Source organism: Polyodon spathula, chromosome 14 (assembly GCF_017654505.1).
Source record: "Polyodon spathula isolate WHYD16114869_AA chromosome 14, ASM1765450v1, whole genome shotgun sequence".
Taxonomy (NCBI): domain Eukaryota; kingdom Metazoa; phylum Chordata; class Actinopteri; order Acipenseriformes; family Polyodontidae; genus Polyodon; species Polyodon spathula.
Window position 1 is genome coordinate 36,250,607 of NC_054547.1, and position 16,442 is coordinate 36,267,048.

A 16,442-nucleotide genomic window follows, 5' to 3' on the forward strand; every position below is an offset into this window, starting at 1 on the left:
GAGAGAGAATGATTTATCCCTTATCTGCCAACTAAAGGGGCACATAAAAATGATAACAATTCATACAAGACCTTCAAATATTACATAGTCCTTTAATGTATGGGCTTGTGAGTAATCTAAATAAAGCTGTTTATAGTTCATTTTAGAAATGTAAAAAGTGTTCTTTTCCTTTCCTGACAATTTGCAGTAAATAGTTTTGAAAATCCAGTGCAGTGTGTTGGATGAGTGAAAAGATAGTAAATAGTACATTTAAATAGTCTTTTCTTTGCAGGAAAGTTCAATGTAACTGATCAGGCAAATGACGTGTTGCCCTTTACAAAATGCACAGTACAGCTGCCTTGTATTGTAGTCAAAATATCCAATTACTGTTCATTGACTTGTAGTTGTCAAACTCAGTAAGAATTGAAGTTTTCAGATCTTGTGAACAGATAAACAGCCTTGATGTATTACACTACAGCTTAACAAGCTTCAAATGACCTAAGAGGCAATAATAGAATACACAAGTAATGAGGAGAGAACATCTACTAATGCAACCCCACCCCAGAACCGCAGATCAATAACAGCACATTATCAGAGGTAAAGAACTACAACAGAGGACTGATTGGCCTTCATTGTGAATTTAACATACCTTTCAGCCAACAGATCAGATGCACTAACACCTTTGGAGCACACAGGGACTGACTAGATGCATGATACCTATCCCAGCTTTCCAAATACAGTAAACATTGCACCTGCAAAAAATGAGCTTCACTGTAATAGATGTGTCATGGCATAATTTAAGACTCCTATAGAGTAGCATCTTTTGCACTTTATGCCTTGCATCTCCCATTGTTTTAAAGTGCTTCTGTAAATGCTGAGCACCCACCCCCCTCCAGTAATCTACATTAATACCGTGCAAGTGAGTCATGACCGGTTTACATTTGTACTCTTCAGATTTGATTGTAAGAGGTTGATTTAATTCGCACAGAAACTGGCATTAGCGATTCAAGCTCACTGTGATTTCTTTGTAAGGGGTATAGGACTGATCTACCTCAAAACGCAAGGCCTGTGAGAACGAGTCCCTATTTGCCTTTATTCTGAACAGCTGTTGCAGTAAATGCATTCTATTTAATTCCTGGTGACAGCTGTCTTTTTTCTTGTTTTACACGTTGCACTTTCTGTTACCCCTGAGTGCAGTATTTCAGTCATGAGTAAAGATTATTAGTCCGAGGGGAGGAATCCCATGTACTCATTTTCATGCTGTGAATGCTGATATAAGATTTGGCACCAGCTGTGTTAGAGCAAGCCTCAGTGAGTTTGTATGTGGGCTGGGGAAAATGTAAAGGTTTAATTAAAAACAGCTGTGGAAAATATTTGAGCTCAAAGCTGCAAACTGCTGATTTTTAACACAAAGGAATAGGTTTTGGCTGCAGGTCAGAACACTCCATTTTCCCTAATAATACAGTTTGAGCAAGTTTATTCAAATGATACCAGTACAACTTTCTGTGAGATTGTCCAGAGCCCCACATTAACTGTGCTCTTGCACTATGTTAGCTCCTCATCCTGTAGTATTAAAATAAGGATGATATTTAAGTATGATCTATGAAAGAAAGAAAACGATAACAAAAAACAGTAATGGTACGGTTGCACACATCTGAAAGTGGAAAGATCTCAAAATAGCCTGGATTTATAAAGTGTATTGACAGCTATGTTGATTAGACAGCAAGTCTACAGGGACTCAAGCCATCTAAACTCATGCATTGTGCTTTATGCCCTGCCAAGTGTCCCGATTGAGGGATGGTTTGTTGCTTGTCAGAAGACATTACTGCTGTTCCTCCTTGATGAGGACAGATCATTGACAAGCGGGGAACAAAACCATGTCACTTGTATCAAAGAATGGTTCTTAAAGATTAGATGGAATCCCTTTTTCCAATTGAATATTCAATTAAAAAGCAAAATAAAAAATGGTGGCATTTGCCTTTAGAAATGACACTGTATTTACACATACGAGTTGCATCTGTTTGAAAAGGCCCTCTATTTGCCAGGGTCAATCTTGTTTCACAGTGAGCGATCACAATGCAGAAATAAAGAGAACTTTTTGAAAAGAAGATTTTTTTTTCCCTACTGGGAACATACAGACCTTACAGCTAACCTTTTTTTTTTTTTTTTTAACACAGGTACTTGAGCCATCAAGATACAGACTGAGTGACTCATTCATTGATTCAACAGGGGCATGACCGGGGAGACGTTTGTGACTTAAATACTTTCTCGCCTGGTGGTCACCTGAGAGGGAGTTTATAATTGCTAGTCTGGTGCATGTTAAATGCCTGTGTCCAGTTACTTTCAGTACATAGGTTAGTTGAGTAATCTGTGGAAAATCTTGTTTAAACAAGTCCCCTGCAAATATAAAGGACTGTGATTGCTCCTTAAGTGGCTTACATTTACCTTATTTCATTATGACCTAGATATCCTTAAATATGTCCTGCTGGCCTTATAGTCTTTTTCAATACATGCTCTGCCTCTTTCTTTCTCTGTGTGATTGGCTTGGTTTTTGGTTTTTAGGAGGGAGTTCTTTATTTGCCATGTAGGACACTGAGAGAGCTGTGTCATTCCTTAAGGTGCTTCCATCAGCAACAACATTCTAGATTCCAAGTGGCTGTCACCTCCAGCTTGGTGAATGGGATCAATTAAATGACTTCTGTTATTTCTGTTCAGTTTTGTGGATCCACAGTAGATGAAATCGTTTGAACCATTGGCCAGGGCGCCAAGATTCAGGTTCTGTTCAACTGTGTTGGTGCTGCTATATCTGTACAGTCAATTACAACTTAAGAGAACGGCATTTGAATCAGAGACTCTGAAAGCTTCCAGAACACACCAGGCCAATCAACAGGGATTAGAATGAATGAACTTGGACCTATATATTATAGAGGATGGCAAAGAGCTTTTGAAACATTTGCAAATTCTCCTTTTACCTCACTTCACTTCAGTGGTTTTTAAAAGGAACCCACTTCCAAAAAGAGTTTGTATCTTAGTGCATCAGAGCAGAGCCCTGCCTGTAAGTGAAGTGTGGGTGTTATGTGTTGGTGTGGTTGGCAGGGATGGGGTTAATTTCTGTCCCTGCCAAAGAAATGTAAATGTGGGTTTTGTGGCTGTGCCACAGGTTGAATTGATTACCTGTTTAGTTGTTTCAATAATTGAGTTAGTGGCATCTGCCTGTAATCAGCAGGGAAGTATTTAGACAGGTCACACTTGTTACACTTAGCAAATCAAATGTATCTGCATCCTACAGCCTGGAGATCTGAATCACTCCAGTGATCTTATCCTTGGAAAACTAATATTCAGTTATTAAGGCACTACCTGATTTCTCTATGGTTCGGTCTTTCACCAAAGCTGTGATTCTTGATAGAGTTATATTGCTTATCAGGATGGAAACAATGCCAATGTCTATTTGTAAATAGTGCTACTTAACCAACAGAGATTGTACATCTTCGTTATGCTGGGTGAAGAAAAGAGATTCAGCAAACAAGGAATTTTGCAGGATCCTGCAGTATCAGAGCAGGTATTTTTTCCTGTCTTAATGTTTGCTTTTTATTTCCTGGAGTATCAGTGGCTTGTGCTGTGAGTTTTGACACATGTACTCAGAATGAATGGTACAGCATACCATGATATCAAGATGCAGATTATTTAACAATAACACCGCAAGCGAAGAGGAAATCTGAATCTCTTGCTTTGACATTCTGGATGGTACGTGTTGTAATGAACTTCAATCTGTTTATTACAGGCTCCTAATTTCATCAGCAGGAACGGGACGTGTTCCACATTTAACATAAGGAACCCCCCTCAGACAAACTGTTGGAGATTAACACTGTGTGCACCAATGCCTTGTGTACAGTATTTGTTGCTTCATTGATTAATATGGACAGTAACACTTAACAGTAACAGTAACACTTGACATGAAGGATCCCCTATTAGGCATATATTAACTAACAAGCTCAAATGGAATAGCTTGGGAATCACTTTGGGAAAATCCCAAAGTGTAAAACATGAGTTAGTGCAGCTGACTATCTCCACTATAAGGAACACTGATCTGTTTGAAAATGAATGGCATAAACGCTGCCCGATTAGCGATTTGTTTTCTGATTATACCCGTCACATTGCTAGCCATGTGTTTTGGGATCAATTCATAAATGGTTGGAAAATCACTGACGAGCTTTTGAACTCTAATAAATTAGCAACAGTGGACAGCAGTGAAGAGTACGCACGTCCTCTGTCTGCTATGCTGCTATAATATATTGATGTGATACCGCTATATAAAGTATTTGATTTTTAACAGTTCTCTGTTTGATTTGAGGGCCTTGCTGTTTACGCAAGGGAGCCCAACATCGTTTCTATAGAACTGAATGAGGTAATAGCTGAAGCTTTACTAATGAAGAATAGACTACAATTAGATGCTATGATGACTTGTTGCTGCTTATCACAAAGTAGCAGGCGTTGGAGAGTTTGTGACCCCTTTTTGAACATTCTCATTCCTGGTTTCCCCCAGGAGAAACCGCACCAGTAGCAAATACACAAAGAGCTACTCTGCCATTGCCATAGAAACAATCCTTTAGCAAGTAAAAAGGTTTCTCAGCATTGTCGAGAATTTACTGGAAATGGAACAGCAGAAATCCCAGAATGCCCCAACAGCACATTAAAACCCATATGCATCTAGAAACAAAGATTCACATACTGTACATGCTATTAATATACATTATATTGTAGCACTGGAAGCTTGCTTTGCTAAAGCAAAAGCCCACTGTAGAAAAATTAATTCTGAGAAACAGTTGACCTTTCTTTACAAATCCTGTTAAGAAGTACTGTAATTGCATATCTGCACCTAGTGCTCTAGTGCATAGGGGGTGCAATGGTTTCTGCAATACATTTAAAGTCACTGTAACCCCACAGAGACTCAATTTAGTCATGTGCATGTCCACCTCACTCTTCAATAATTCATCTTCTAGGAACCCAGGCACACTTTCAAATGTTAATGAGAAACATTACAAACACTGTCAGTATGATTATCAGGAGCGAGAATGATGCTCTTGTGCCACTGTTGTCACTGTTATCACTGCAGCACAAGAACACAGAGAAGGGCTGAGGAAAACAGAGCTTTCAAGTGCTTCACTAGCAACCTTATGTGCTGTACGGTAATAGACAAGTAACAGAATATATGTTTTCAAATTGCACTCCTTTTAGCAGCCTTTAAATTGATTAGCAAGAACATAGGCTTTGGTACTGTGTATTGACTGCTTTCCCAAACACTCTTCTGGCTCTTCTTTAAAAATTGAGAACAGGAGAAAGTTAGTTAAATACATAGTTCCTGACCTCCTATCGTATGCAACGTTTTTAGGTAAGAGGCTAGGAAACTTCACCCTGGTCGTTGAACATTTGTCGTTGGGCGCCATATTGGGTCAAAATGTACTCTCTGTTTAGATTTTGGCTTTTGATTGTGGTGATGCGCTGCCGTTATGGATTCTGACCCTTGTTGGTAAGATGTGGTTAAAAGCTCCATCATGACTAAAGCAGACAAGCCTGACTCTCTTGCGGTGTACGAGGTCTCCAGTGCAGCCAGCCTCTGCCCTGTTACACAAGCAGCTCAGCCGACACAACAGCTATAACTTCTTTGCTCACAAATTCATAAATAAAACATTGCAGGGTTTCTTATCAGAATTTCTTAATACATTTGGAACTATAGATCAAATAACAGACCACATTCTCACAACTCATATTAATCAGATATGGAGGGAAAACCGAAGGTCAAACAGACAAACATTTAATTACAGAAACCCATCCAAATCCTTGTAATGAACACATTGTGTTGGAAGTTTCAGACTCAATGCTATTGCATGCTAAAGACACATGATCATAAACTGCAACAAGTAGCTTTGGCTACAAGTCAGAATAGTATACATCTGTATATCACCTTAATTAATTATGTCGGTCTACATCTTTCTTCATTAGCCAAAATGGCTTTAGGAAGAGCAGGGTTTTAGTGGGGAGCACCAGAGGCTAGTGGAATTGTTGTGTCTTCTCTGATTGCATTCAGAAGCCAGGTTTAAGCTATTTTCTTTGGACTAAATATCAGTCATGACCTACTGGGCTCTTGCTGTTGCCATGGAAATCTCCCAATAGATTTCTGCAGTGAAGAGGCACATCACTGTCTGGCAAGCATCCTGTTGTGCTTACCGGGCGCGCACAAGAGACAGGCTAGAGATTGGATTGCTTAAAAAATAAACCAAAAATCAGAAATACAAACCAAGACTTTTCCATTTTCCATAGGACAGGGTTATGAAACTTTGCCTGAGATTTTTCATGTAATTTTCCCATTTCCCATGACTTGACATTTACTCTGCCAAGTTCCTGAAGTTGTCCTCCTCTTTGGAAATGAACCACATCCTCCCCCTGGGCTCTTTCAGACTGTGGGATCCCCCTCTACCAGGCCCATTCCCAAGACCTTGGGCCGCAATCAAGATGAACTGGCTCAGAAAGGTTGCCTCTAACACCATGAGGCTCAGCTGAATGAAGCGTCTAGATAGATGTGGGATGAGTGTGCTAGATTCCATTAACATCTTTGATGACATTTAACTGATTCAATTTGGCTCTTGGTTTGGGAGAAATAAAGATAAAAAAGTAAATATATGCATATTTAAATGGATTAATGCTGTTGCATATCCAGTTTATTTGCTTATTTATATAACACCATATATTGGCTTGATGTGTATACAAAGTATTAATGAATGTGTATGGTTAATTTAGCCAGTTGCCCACTAATACACACGCACACAAACAAACACACAAAGACACATACATGCACACACAAACAAACAAGCAGACACAAACACTCACTTACACACACACGGACACGCACCCACATAAACACACACTTCGTCTTTATTTCTTATTGCTACAGGATTTTTTGTTTTGTTTTAGTTTTTTGCTACACTCTAATGCTACAGTTGAACAAGAGTTACAGCTCAACCGTTCAACTGTATGTTTCTATGAGTGTGTTCTTGGCAATGTGTTCAGTGATGTACAGCTTAGCAACCAGGTTAGCAACTGTTGAGAAGGACCCTTATTTCATTGGAGTGCTTAAAATGACATAACCCATTGCAAAATGACATGAATGGCCAGGGAGAATGCCTGAAAAATAGGGAATGTATTCGTGAAAGTATAGTCTGATGGTTTCTCCTGTGTTTTAATGTTGTTTGTGTCACCCAGCTACTGACATGTATTCTTCCTAGGTCCTAGTGGCGTTGGTTATCAGCACTTATTGTCTTAATGGTCTTCTTTTGAAGAGAAAAATAACCAGGAAAGGAAGCAGTCACCCACTTCATTGAAGTCTGTCCTGGGTGGCAGGATGAGAAGACATTAATGTCTTTCATTTGCTTTATTGTTGAAAAAACAATTTATTTATATGTCAAGGATTTCATAAAACAAAAGAAACTTCAAATGAATATGTGCGTGATGAGTCAAGTACAGTGTAACAGTGCAGGTTCTCACTACCTTCTATTAGTTTCATTTGCTCTGTGGGATATTTCTGCTCATACCAGCAATGGACATCAATAGGGATCCATCATTCCCCAGTAATGAAAGCGTTGCTATGGTTTCCAATGTTAGGTTTCATTATTAAAACCACAGTGGTGTATAGGTGAGCAATATTGCTTTGCTTTATTGATTTATTTGTTTTTCTTAAAAGTTGCTTATTGTGCTATCTCACTTGCACATCATTTGAGGACAGTGATTAGTGAGAGAGACTTTATGCAGTACAGTACTAATTTATTTATGACATTGGCTTAATCTTTAATAAAGTAAATTTGAATCCAGAGCACTGAATACACATGTGCAACAATACAAAATTAAAGCTATAATCCACAATATGTTTTATTCAGTATAGAAAATCACACAAAAGCAGTGAAAAGCTGAACAGTGGCTATTTGTCAGAATTTTGTTTTCTTGCTCATTAAAACAAAAAGCTGGGAAGGAACATTTGTATTTAAAAGCACGAGAGCTTTAATTGCCACAGAATTAAATTATTATTTTACCTTTTCAAGCTTTAAAAAGAAAGGTGCTAATAGTAAGGTTAACTTTACTTTATCACTGCCCACAGTGCAAAGAGTTCCACAGCAATTAACCAGTCTTTAGATATTTGAGAGGGAAGCAATTTGGTGTGATTGCTCTTATCCAATTATGAACAACAGCAATGACAATGGTGACAGATGAATTAGAATACAGTTGAATAGCCTCTTGTGCCATTGCATTCCAATTACACATGTGAGTATCTGCACATGGAAGATGCAACAGGCTTGCTGTACTGTGTGTGTAAAATAAAGAAAGAAAAAACAAGAGCTCCATTCACTTTTGGGGCTAATCAGAGACTGTCAGAGGACTGTCATTGTAAAGATTTGCAGTAAAGATTTTCACAGGAATTAGTTTGAGGTGCTTTCCGAAGCAGCAGTTCTTCAGGTAACTATAGGGTGATTCCCTAATCCGGAAGACCGCCAGTGAGTTGGCTTTGGTCACTTTACATGTATGGGCATTGCTCTAAGAGCGCAGTGCAGTGTCCATGTACAGTACACAGGAACACGAAGTGCCTGCACTGTGAGTTTTCCTGTTGACATTCACTGCAGGGAATGAAGTTGATTGGACTCTCAGAAAAATAAAAATATAAAAAATTTCCTTATCAGAAGACGTTTCACTTAAAAACAAACCAGCATGACTCATTTTCTATGCAGAGCATTTTACAACTTAGTTTTAATATGACAGTAAGCAGGTAAATGAATTTATATTGGTAAATGAACACTAGTGCACTTTTATTTAAATTCTTGGATTGAAAATAATCCTTTTAAGTTGTCCAGCTAATTATCTTACATGCAGGTACAGGTGTTCTTATAGCTTCTACATGACTTCATGCAAAATGTGGTAGCTGGGGGAGCTTTGTCTCTTGCCTACAAATTAATCTGCCGTGAGTGCCCTCTGCTGGACAGAGAGGGTAGTGTATTTATTTATTTGTTTGTTTATGTATTTTTTTTATTTTTATTTCAACATATCTCTTTATTGTAAATTGGGGAAAATAAATCTGATCCTGTCTGTTTACCTGGTGCAAAGGTGAAGTCCAATTATCTGTGAAAGCCTCACTTTCCTTGAGCTGTGAAATTTAGCTTAACTACTAATGGTACTGCTGATAAAGGTCTATAGCCAGCGAAAAATGGCGTCCTCATTAATAACTGCTGTTGTTCAGGTGATTAGAATTGACCCACACAGAGAAAACATTTTCTGCTAATCCACTTCAGTACCGAGGTATCAATATCAGTCACAGTGTGCTTCTATATCTGGAAGCTTGTGTAATTGCTGCTGGAAGTGTTGGGATCTGCTAATGGTTCTGCTTGGATGTACTTATAATAAACAACCACTACAAGGATATCCCAACAGGACTTTCTGCAAGTCTGTGCTGTGATAGCTTGCGTGAGCATTCATTGTGAAGCATGCTTCTGTTACACAACCACACAACTGCAGCTTGCTAACCGTGTATGTTCTGAGCCCCTGCTTTATTAATTGCAATGAAAATGGAAGAACGCTTTCTCAGATTTATTAGGGCAATAACTGGGACATCTCCCATGCAATCAGTTAGATGGAAGCAAGGCTGAGCTGTTTTAAGAGTATTTGTGCTTTGACAGCACAGATATGGGTTTAAAGTGCACTTAATGTAAACACAGGCTGTTATGAGAAGTCCCAGGGATGTAATTCAGGACCAGATGGAATACCATTAACTACCTAGTCCATAGGAGACAGTTATACCATATCTGTCAAGCAGTGGCAGTCACTGCTTTGTGTCCTCCCATGCATACAGCTAAAGATGGATTCATTGACTGATTAGGTTATTTCCTGTCCAAGATGGAAAATATGCTACCAAGAAGAAGAGGCCAATGGATACATCCCAGAATCTTCCAAAAATGAAGTATTTAACTGGGCAATCTTAATAAGGAGTTTGCATAAATCTAGTGTTCAAAACCTGAAAGACTTTGAAAAATGATTCTAAACAAAACCTACATTATATAAACATTCAAGGGTGGCTGACGCATTTCTGTTTTAAATGAACCTCTTTCTTTTTCTCAGCTAGCTTTGTAACATCAGGCCCTATTCATAAAGCTATTGAAAACATGGACCTATTCTACATGTTCATCATCAAAATCCCATGGTGGGGACAATCAATAAAACACTAAGTTACTATAGCATATCTATAAACTGGCCAGCAGTCCTTGCAAAGAGAGGCAGCCTTTTAAAGTAGGTGTAAGTGAGAACAAATGCTTGAGAGACAAATACAAGTGCAAAACCAGTGATAAATAAGTGCAAAACCAAGAGACTGACTGGCAACAGTAACGCTGTAGATGAAGACCCCGGCTTGAAAAGGAATAAAGAACAAACTGTCTTCTGCCTTTTAGGGTGAGGATAATGAGCTTTGAAAAGCAGCAGTAAACACAATGCTGTTTGAAGCAGAGCGGATGACTCATCCCTGCAGAGCTTTTAACCGCAGGATCTGACCAGAGTTGACCATTAGGTCAGGTCTGTGAGATAGAAATGGCAAGGTGATTAGGAAAGGTAATACAATAACCAAAAACCTGATATAAACACACAACAAAGAAAGACAGTATTTGCATACAGGATGCCACTAATGTGTATAATTACTGTAGTCTACTGAGTGTTTTAAAAACACTCATTGATAAGACCCAGCCCTTGATTCCAGCCCATAGGTTATAGTGGCAGTTATGTATTAAAGAGATTATATCTGCATTAGGTGTTGTTTTATACAAAAGATAAGACCTGACAGCAATGTTCTGCATCTCATGTTACAATTCTATGATTTCTAAGGCAACCACTGTAAATCTGTCATTTGAATTGGCTGTTATATCTCCACTGTTTTCACTGTGAATCTCAAAGCATATTCACATAGCAGATAAATATCTCCCTTAAGTTGCCACTATGCCTCATAAATACTTAATGTTTCTCTAGTTGCAACCCCCCCCCCCCCCCCCCCCTTTAAGGAAATATTAAGATACACTGTGCAATGATACATCTGCAGAATTTTATAAACAAAATAAAAATGTCTTCTGTTATGCAATTAAAATAAATTAGTTGAATTGATTTATGTACTCTGACGATTTGTGAAATAGAAAAATATGTTTCTCCTTTTCTAAATTTAACCAAAAAATACAAAAGATACATTCCTTAGAAAAGTCACATGTTTTCAGTTTGAAAGAGCGCAGTTGTATTGCAGATGACAAGCAGTCTTGTATACTGTGTGGTTAATAATGACATACTCTGCACATTGCCTTCGTGTCTAAGGTGAGCTCACTTTAATGTTTATTCTCTCCGCAATAACAAGCAGGAGCATTAGCTGTGTTATCTAACGCATCAACAACCTGTCGCCGTCACGGCTTCATAGGCAGTCTTTGAGAGCAAAGCCAAAACAAGCTTCTACATGTTGGTTTATAAATTCTGCACGGCTGCACTGCTTCTGTGGAGCACAATTCTGCAATATTGCTCTGATCAAACCAGACCAAATGTGCACAAGTTCTAAGTTGCTTCAGTTTAAACAAAAAACGGGCTCCTCAGTCTCATACATTGCTTCAGTGCATCCCCTGCTGTTGTTGCCGCGTTTCATTCTGATCCTGCCCCCTTATGGCAAAAAGAAGCAATTTAGGACAGCTGTGCCTACAAGATTCAGAATGAGACTATACTCTGTACCAGGGCTTCTCAAACTCGGTCCTGGGGACTCCTGGTGTCTGCTGGTTGTCGATAACACGTAAACATGTTACTAATGAAGCTATTAACAGTTAATGAATATGATCAGACATAAAAAGACTATTTGTATGCGTTTTATTTATTTATTATTGTATATAATATTGTTTATAATCGCTCATAACGGATATAGTCTGTCTGTCATAGCTACTATAGCTACTTAGAACGATCCCTAAACTGAAGTTTCACCTTGATGTCTCTACAATACAGGCAAACATTATATTCTGTATACGTTTTTTTAAGAGTTTTATTTCACGTGTACAAAAAGTGAACACAACACAACATTTAAATACAAAAGTCGGAATAATTATATACAGATCATTATTTTACAATATTTACACAATATAACAGGAACCAATAAATCTACAACATGAAATTAATTACAGCATAAAAATGGCAGCAAACTGTTTGCAGTTTTAGATTTTTTTCTTTTTTTTTTCAAGTCATTCCAGGTTAATTGCAACAACTCTAGCAATACAAAACATAGAATAAATGTACAGGGTCTATAACTTTGCTTGAATTATCGATCTGTGCAAGAGTTTCATTATATATTTCCAAAGAGAAGTCCTGAATATGTTTCAAACTCACAGGTAGAAATGGAAACCAAGTAACATTTATTTACTTATTATTATTATTATTATTATTATTATTATTATTATTATTATTATTATTAATGTATAGGTGTGTGCTAGCTGGCTGTTTTGTTGATGACTTGTGAAGAACCTTCGCTGTTTTCAGAGTTGTCTTTAAGAACCGCGCCGGAGCCTTCTCCGTTCTCGCTGTCAGATTCTTCCTCGATGGCTAAGGGGATATCCGCAGACGAACATACCGAACTCACGCTGATTTCTTCCATGGAACACACAGCGCAGGCGAACGCCGCGGGGACCCTCCTCTCCGACAGGGCACTGAAGGGCAGAGACACCTGGACACCTCTGAGACCTGAAATGTAAGGCAGGCTGTGCTTCTTCACCACGCCTCCCCATTCCCTCTCCTCCTCTTCGTACAATAAGAATACGTTGGATTTCTTCTCCCTCTTCTTAGACCTCACGTAGCTCAGCATGATGCCCAGCAGGAAGATCCCGTAGAAGGACATCACGATCAGTATGTACAGGTACTCGTTGCCCCCCTCCTTGACGTTGACCGCGCCGTGTGGGTCAGTTGTTTCCGTTGGAATATGTTCTGTGACATTAGCTCCTTCCATTGTCAGCATTGAGTTTGATAGAATGACCTGCAAAATGTTAACTTTGCATTAGGAAGAAAAATACATACTCTGAATTTTACTTTTTATAATTTAACATGCTTTACAGAAGTGTAATAAATAAGCGTATACAACAGCACCAATAAAATGGAAAAAAAATAAGCCATTAAGTAAACATGTTTATTTCTATTTTTTTTTTTTTTTAAATAAACAATACAAAACAAACTTTATATTGTCTTATTAGAATCTGGCATAAATTAATTAATTAAAACGTCATCTTCTGTTGGTAGCAAGAAAAACAACAAACGAAATTTCACTTACTTCAAGACACTGCAGAGAATGGCTTGTGGTAACTCCTTTCTTAAGGTTGTCACTGTGGTCCTGCCCTGTTCTCAATATGAACAAGTAGTGATCTGCTTGCTGCGGCACAGTTGGCTTGCGTTTAAATAGTCGGTTTCTGTGGTGTGCATGAAGTCACGTGTGACCCTCTTCTGGCGTGCAGGAAAACTTCAGCTGGGTGCGTTTCAGAGCGAGGTTAGAGTCAAGTGAAATCATGACACAGCGCAATTTTTTATTTTAATTTTTTTAATTTAATTACAATCACTGTGCCTAATGTTTAAAGGAACAATTCTAAATTGATACTTGTTAATAAAACTAATACCAAGGAAGTTTTTAATTTCAGAAACAGAAAGGAGCATTACTAAAAGTGATCTGTTATATATTGTTATATAGTAGTGTTACCCAAAATACAGCTGTCAACAGCTCAGCCTCCTGTCAGAGGGCACACACTAGAAACAGGTATGAGTGATTTGGGCTCCAAAGATGTGCTTCCTGTTGTACATCCAATCAGGTGTCAGTGCTACGAACAAATATAGGTCACCCTCACATGTATTTACCATGTATAAAATAAGAAACATGTGAAGCAAGTACCTGGTGGACAGTAACACTTTCATACAGTCACGTGGCCACTGGTGTTAGCTGTTATTGAAAAACTGTACATTTGAATATCATTCAGAAGTACAGTAGCCCTATTTGGTTGGATATAAAGATCAAGGGCACAGGCAAGTTTTATCCAAGTAAACATCTGCAAATATGGATTTTGTTTGTCCAATAGTTTCAGCGTCATGGGTTGTTGAAAGAAAACCTTAAAGAAGATGATCAATTAAAATCATCTGAAACCAAAGACACAATGTCCTTCTCAGAAAATGACAACAGGTGATGTTATGCAAGCCAGGCTCTGAGTCACAAGCTATGTTTGTTACAGTGCATTAAATAAAGGTAAAGTGAGAAAAAGCATGAAATCAACATTGCACTAGTTTGCAAACTTATACTATGTCAAAATATTTTGGCCTTTATAATGTACTGTATTTTACTATTGCTAAGGAACGGTGTCCTGCACTTACCAGAGCCATGTCTGTAAACTCTTTGTGTCACATGACCTATATAAATTGTAATAGTGCTGTATCTCCGCAATGGAAAATGTGAGTTGCACTGTTATTGTAGAAAGTGCGCACCGAATAGGTCTGGTGCATAAACAACATCCATACTGTATTACCAGTCTTTCAAAAACCTTGATAAAATGCCAGCCCCTTACTGCATTAGCCAATGTTCATTTCACAATGCATAATGAGATTGTTTTAGAGACCCTATTCATATGCAGGTGTGATTAACTACAATAATGCCTGGATACAATTCTCCACACATATAATCATAATTGACTATATCTAAATCCTTGTATGGATGTCACAATGAAAGCATCAAGTGGCTGAAATAAGCACTCTAGTAATGAACTACGCAAGACTGAAGAAGGTAAAATGAGAATGGGCATGTAGCCAGAGCATTAAAAGCTCTATTAACTCTTCAAGTTCATGGGCATCTTGGGGGGCTTTGAACATTTAGGGGACTAAAAACACAACAAATCAAAACAAATTAACAAAGTCCCCTTCCAGGAACACTTTGACTTCCTGTCTGACCACTCTACTACAGAAACCCACCTTTCACCAGACCACGGAAAATTACCTTTAACACATGAAGCAATACCAGATCAGAAAGACGTTATGTAGAATTTATCTTGCTAGTGTAATGTGGATGTTAATATAAAAGCTTTAAAACAGCCTTCATCTAATAACCCACAAGTAAAAGCTTTGTGAATGAGGCCAAATAGAATCACAGTAACCGAAGTTAAAAAGCCACACTAAGCAGCCTATGAAAACTGGGATTCATGTTGAATTTTCCAATTAAAATCCCAAAGCCTGATTACCACAAAAACTACCCCTCACCAAACCAAAGCACTTAACAGCTGGACATACAGGGATTGATGCAGAGATACACCTCAGACCAAAGCCTAACATTTTTATTGTATCATTGTTTGTCCCAAGGCCTATTACAAATAAATAAGTCCAACATATATGCAATCACATGTTACAGAGGATTTTTACCAGACAATGTAGGGGGGGACGGGACGGGACGGTGGGCACCTGACTGGTCATCCTAACGGAGCTTAAATATCATTAACAGTTATTATACAACTGGCCAGTCCAGTGAAGTTTGGTAACAGACCCACATATTTACAGTAAGAGAAAGGGGGCCCTTTAACATTTCAAGATGTGCAAACTGTACATTTTCCCTACAAAAATAACAGTAATTAAAGTGCACATTTCTACCTGGAAATGTTTACACAACACTTACTTTCATTTCACCCGGCTACTTACAAATTCTTTAAATACACACTTTGTTATCCTATGAACCATTTATTTAACAGGCAACCAAAAGAGCAAACAGCATTCTACAGTAATACAAACACACTGCTTAGTGTTTTCTTGTTGGAAGATGCAGGGATTGCTTTTTGAAAATGACTACAGTGCTATTGGTTGTTTCAAGCCATATAACAATTGTGACAAGAAACAAAGAAAAACTTGGTTGAAATAATTTCTCCACGGAACTTCATATTATGGGAATATCCCAGATCAAGATTATGGAAGATGGACAACCTCAGTTACGCCACAGAAATTTGTTCAACCCCCGAAAAAAAACAAAACACACACAACAAAAAAAGCAAACATAACAAGGAACTCAACTTTTAAAATCATGCGACAAAGTTTCATCTGTCACCAATTCACACAATACAAATATATATATTTATTACAATGCATGTAAATAGGTGCAATAAATAATGTTTAAAAACTGCAAGTGCCTAGCATATCATTTTGCACGTTTTCCAAAATCCTCGCCCATTAAACATTAATGCACTGTGGGAAAACCAGTGTATCCATTTTAGTATTGAAATAAAAAATGGTGTGTATTGCACGCATGGCTTGCATTGTTTGTTAGGTCTTGTGTATAGGGTAAATTAAAGTTAATATAAGCACAAACTTACTTTTGTAAGTAAAAGCTGTCGTATTACAAAGAAAATCTGGACATAACATTTGCA

At 38.0% G+C, this 16,442-nt stretch overlaps 1 protein-coding gene across 1 annotated transcript; it reads right to left on the reverse strand.

Moving 5' to 3' along the window:
* Positions 1-11,676: 11,676 nt before the first annotated feature.
* LOC121326776 (potassium voltage-gated channel subfamily E member 4-like) lies at positions 11,677-15,257 on the reverse strand. The gene is made up of 2 exons (XM_041270259.1): positions 13,334-15,257; positions 11,677-13,042 (listed from the first exon to the last, which is right to left on the reverse strand). The coding sequence occupies exon 2, from the start codon at positions 13,022-13,024 to the stop codon at positions 12,503-12,505; it is 522 nt and encodes a 173-aa protein (XP_041126193.1). The 5' UTR covers positions 13,025-13,042; positions 13,334-15,257; the 3' UTR covers positions 11,677-12,502.
* Positions 15,258-16,442: the final 1,185 nt, after the last annotated feature.

Coding starts and splice junctions, on each gene's coding strand:
- LOC121326776 (XM_041270259.1), bottom strand. CDS start 13,024: ATGCTGACAATGGAAGGAGCTAATGTCACAGAACATATTCCAACGGAA.